Source organism: Rhinoderma darwinii, chromosome 13 (assembly GCF_050947455.1).
Source record: "Rhinoderma darwinii isolate aRhiDar2 chromosome 13, aRhiDar2.hap1, whole genome shotgun sequence".
NCBI classification, from domain to species: Eukaryota; Metazoa; Chordata; class Amphibia; order Anura; family Rhinodermatidae; genus Rhinoderma; species Rhinoderma darwinii.
The window spans coordinates 69358740-69363422 of NC_134699.1; the positions used below are offsets into that span (position 1 = coordinate 69358740).

At 32.4% G+C, this 4683-nt stretch overlaps 1 protein-coding gene across 1 annotated transcript; it reads right to left on the reverse strand.

Annotated features, from left to right (window-relative positions):
- Positions 1 to 554: 554 nt before the first annotated feature.
- On the reverse strand, positions 555 to 3379 carry LOC142666726 (S-modulin). Its single transcript, XM_075846881.1, has 3 exons — positions 2951 to 3379; positions 1223 to 1334; positions 555 to 921 (listed from the first exon to the last, which is right to left on the reverse strand). Exons 1-3 carry the CDS (start codon positions 3329 to 3331, stop codon positions 806 to 808), a joined length of 609 nt encoding a protein of 202 aa, XP_075702996.1. The 5' UTR covers positions 3332 to 3379; the 3' UTR covers positions 555 to 805.
- Between the last annotated feature and the right edge of the window lie 1304 nt (positions 3380 to 4683).

Sequence of the window (4683 nt, forward strand, 5' to 3'; positions counted from 1 at the left end):
TCTAGAACAAATCAACAACTCTACAGGTAGGCAGCGACTGGCAGTAGGTGCCAGGGTAGAGGGGACAAGTTTTTTTATATTCAGTAGCTTATACCTTTGAATGACCATTAACCACATATCAAATGTCATTTTTTTTTAAATGAAACATTTTAATGCACTTACAATTTAATTAGGCCAAATTAATTAGATTAGAAGTTATTTTTTTTCAAAAATTAAAAAAATTACTTTATTTCAATTAAATGCCAATTTTATTGCTTTATTTTTTAAGGACTGTACTTATTTTTTTTCTACTTTTCCTTTAATTTTTGGAATCAATAATGAATATATAAATTCGTACTTAAAAAAAAAAAAGAAAGTTAAGATTTTTCTTGCCTAGGATTGTTTTCCCCGATATATACCACTACCGTTTAATTTAAAAAAACTTAAAAAAATAGAATGCACGTTTTTGTTCTAATAAGCAAAAAAAACAAACAATACAATAAAAAACACATTTTAAAAAAATTGATGCATTAGAGAAAAACATTTTTTTATTTATATTTTTGCTTTTATGTCTTCATTTCCAAATACAACAAGCTTATGGGTGACCTTCATAATTTTAAGAAGACTACTGTTGTAATCCAAGGATTATTGGTTAACCTAATTACGATACAAAGAACGCAACGTTACAGGACACACGACAAGTCGGAGGAGGACAAGTGTTTGGATCAGTCTGTGTCTTCCTGGAATCAGCGGTGGTCATCATGACAATGGAGGTGTACAAAGGGTTTCACAAACAGTCTTTGATATGTGGTGAGGGGCTCTCGAATTACTGTTTCTTTTCTTTTAGTTTTTCCTTAACTTTTTGAGGTTCGAACTGGATCAAACGAAGGATTTCTTTATTATTCATGATACCCTGAATAAATTCACCTTCTGAGAGTTTATCTGTGGATAGGAAATACATAGGTTTATAGGAATGGGCTTTATATCTGCGACCCCTAGACTCAACAGTCTACATTTGTACATAATGTATAGGAAACCTGGTTCATTCTCGGTTGACCTCCTCAACTTCAGATTAGATGTCCTTATGTGAACATCTAAAGCTTCTACGGGACACTATTCAAAAAAGTTTTACTTATGAGTCGTATCATAGATAAAAAGTAATGTGACTACCAACTGGGAATGAAAATCACTTGTTTCATGGGACCTGAAAGGCGAAGAATATCTACGGTGTGATAAAAATTACCATTGTCTTTCTTGCCAAAGAAGTCCCATATTTTATTGGTTCTCTTATCTGGAGTGTTTTCATCATCTGGAAGATGTTTTTGATCTTCATCATTTATCATTCTGAATATTGCCTGGAAAAAAAAAAAAAAGCAAAAACATTTTTTACAGTGTAGACAGTTGATGATTTAACTCCTGATCTCAATAAATAAAATCAGTCAAAAGGTAACTATATGGGTAATGGTAATTTTTAGGCAGAGTACTATAATAGAGGACAATTATTGGATTATCTGGAAAATCCCAAAATTATGTTAAGACCAAATGGATTCCTCAGGCTCATCGAAAAAAAAAAAAAAAAAAGTTAAAATTTGACCAAAATTTTTTCTTAAATTAAATGAATTTAAAGTGGTTTCATTATAAAAGAAATATAAAATAAGTAACAAATTTGGAACGCCTATATAATGCAATATAAGATTATCTAACAGGATAATGCAGTTGGTGAGCGTAAGGCGTATCTTACATTTTTTCCATATTATATTTATTTTGAGCCGCTATATTGGAGTTAAGTTATTACCAAATCAAAAGTAAAATTAAAAAAAATTAAAAAATTAGGGTAAATATTTTAGAAGACTTCTTATTAAATTACTGACCGATTGTAAATCGGTTTTATTTTTCAACTTGGTTGTACTGAAGAAAAGAACCACAACATAACATATGTACATTTATTCTATCGTTTGATTATTACAAATTTATATAAGAAAATAAAAAAATAGAAAATATAAAAATACTACAAAGATGAAAAATATCAAAAGTATTAAGAAAACGTATCAAAACCTCGCTATGCACATCAAAGTTAACTAGATACAACTAATGGCCAAATATTTCTAGTTAAAAAAAAATAATAATTTTTAAGTCTTCCAAGAAGCCATTTTTTTTTTGAGTAGCTATAGAAGCAATTAGCAAAAAATCAAATCCCTGCTGTATATTCATTTTATGAGCCAATTAGAATTTGACCTTGCACACTAAGAACTCGATGTATTGTTTTATGTTAAAAAGATAATTCCAAAGGATCAATTTAAGTCATTAAAAAAAATTCTAGTATAAAATAAGTTTTCAGATTTCTCATTTCCGAAGAGGGATATTTTTATTTTAATTAAATTAATTTGAGTTAAATTAAAAAAACAAAAAACGAAATATTCCAAAATAGCAATAAATATCCATTGACATAAAAAATTCCAGGAAGTTTTATGAACGGTTTGTACTTTTGGTCTTACATAACATGCCAGATTTACTATTTAAGACATGAAGTCATTAACTTAGATTCCCTAAAGCCTTTCACATGCAGAAATCCACCGACAGTGATAATATATTTGGCGTAAATCATTGTGTATTAATCGTTAGAATTAAAACTTACAATGTTAAACCCCATGCAATGTTTTACATTTCATTAACTATTTTCTAAGGTCTACCCTTTTAAGCTTTTTTTTTTTAAATTTTTTATTAAACCTCTTTACCACTGAAATTTTACCAAAATTTTTAATTGTACTTTTGGCTAGTTTAACTCCTATAGTATTTTAAAAAATATATTTTAAACTATATACCTAAAAGGACCTTTATTGAATTATTTGGTGATTTGTGGTCATTGGGGTCTACAGAATCCTGGTCTTCTGGGTGTTTCGAGGCTTATATTCGACTACTACTTATGTTCTTATGGGGCTAAAAATAAAGGAGAGAAAAATAAATACTGTACCATGATAATGTCATGAACTTCAGTTTTACTGATGGTCCCATTTCCGTCCACATCATATAAGGAAAAAGCCCACTCTAATTTTTGATTTGTTTTACCAGATGAGGTCATATGAAGAGCAATCATGTATTCCTTAAAGTCCAATGTCCCATCACTGTTGGCATCAAAGCTTCTGAAGACGTGGTGGGCATAAGCTTTTGGATCAGCATCCGGAAAAAATTTTGCGTAGATGTTTTCGAATTGCTGCTTGGAGATTCTTCCACTCGGACACTCCTTCAAGAAGGACTGATACCAAGTACACAATTCGTCCTGGGAAAATTTAGTGTTTAACTGAAGATCGTCCAGAATCTCCTTAGATAGAGCACCACTTTTGCTATTGCCCATGATGGAAGAAAAATGTGTTGTAGAACCTTTCGATTGTCCTACAATGCTAAAACTCAAGGAGGTAATGAGCAGAAGATTCTGCCTCCTTCTAAATCCAGATAAGGCTCGTCAGGATTACTGGAGGTTTAAGTGTCACTTTGTGACATTGCATGACTTCGGAACATCAATTAAGTTAATTGATAAAGCACGCTAACCACGACATAAGTACTACCTGCTAACAATACTATTACGTCAATAAGGACGATAAATCAGGTCCAATGGTTTATCGGGCATAGATTCGAACATATCAAGATGGAATCTGACTATTAGATCCGTCCGTCTCCCCCTAGGGCAAATAACTACTATATACAGCCTGTGGGACTGGAATTAAATTGCCCCAAAGGCCGGACACACACAAGGCACTGAAGCGGTTCCAGATGAAAGGGGAGCCACCAATGGCCTGGCACCTGAGGCTTGTGAACACCACAAATCTTAATACTAATAGTATAGCAGAATTATTGAAACATTGTATAGCACCTGGTCACTGTATGGTGGTATTATTTGAGCCATATATGGTGGGATTTACTGAGGTAGTGTGTAAAACTACTACTTGGGTACTGTATGTAGCGTATGGTGGATCTAGAATTGTTATTTAGATATCTGTATGGTCAATGTATGGCACCATATTGTAGGAGACTGATAATTTGTCACTATATGGTATATTTATTTGTACAGCGTATGATAGTAGAAAATATAGGGTCAGGGGTGCATAAACAAATGGAACTTTAAAGGGCATCATCCAATGTAAGGTTTACCCTGATGTCCCATATCATCTGTAAGAAATCTCAGCTGGCAAAACCAAGTGGGGTCAAACGACACGTTTGCCAAAGACCTAACTGCTAAGAAACAAGAAGAGCTCTTTGGCTTATTGGCTTACTGGACCTGGTCCACCAATTGGCACTTTAGGTTATTTGGTGAATTTTTTTTTTGCTAAAAATAAAAATAGTGCTCATCTAAAATGAACCTTTAGTAAACCAATAGAAGTGATTTAAGACAGTCTATATGAATACAATTGATGGTTACTACTCAGTGGAACTCCAGAGGAAGGATAAACAATGTTTTTATAAGCTTTATGAGTTTTGTGGCCCCAATGAATACAATTGCCAAACCAACTAAATTTTTGGTATTGAAAAGGACTAGTTATCAAGGTTTTCAGGATGTGAATGGAGCCTATGAATAATGCCCAACATTTTGAGTTTTTCAATGGATGTCTTTGAGAAGGTCAACATTTGGTTGACTTGATGGACATTGCCGCAAATCGGTGTTGGCGAAGTTCTTAGCTAAATTTTTTTAGATTAAAAATGATTCTTAAA

Excerpts from the sequence above, each read along its gene's own strand:
- LOC142666726 (XM_075846881.1), bottom strand. The coding sequence starts at position 3,331 with ATGGGCAATAGCAAAAGTGGTGCTCTATCTAAGGAGATTCTGGACGAT. Across the intron at positions 1,335-2,950 it reads AAGTTCATGACATTATCATG|GCAATATTCAGAATGATAAA; the intron begins GTACAGTATTTA and ends TTTTTTTTCCAG. Across the intron at positions 922-1,222 it reads CTTTGGCAAGAAAGACAATG|ATAAACTCTCAGAAGGTGAA; the intron begins GTAATTTTTATC and ends TCCTATCCACAG.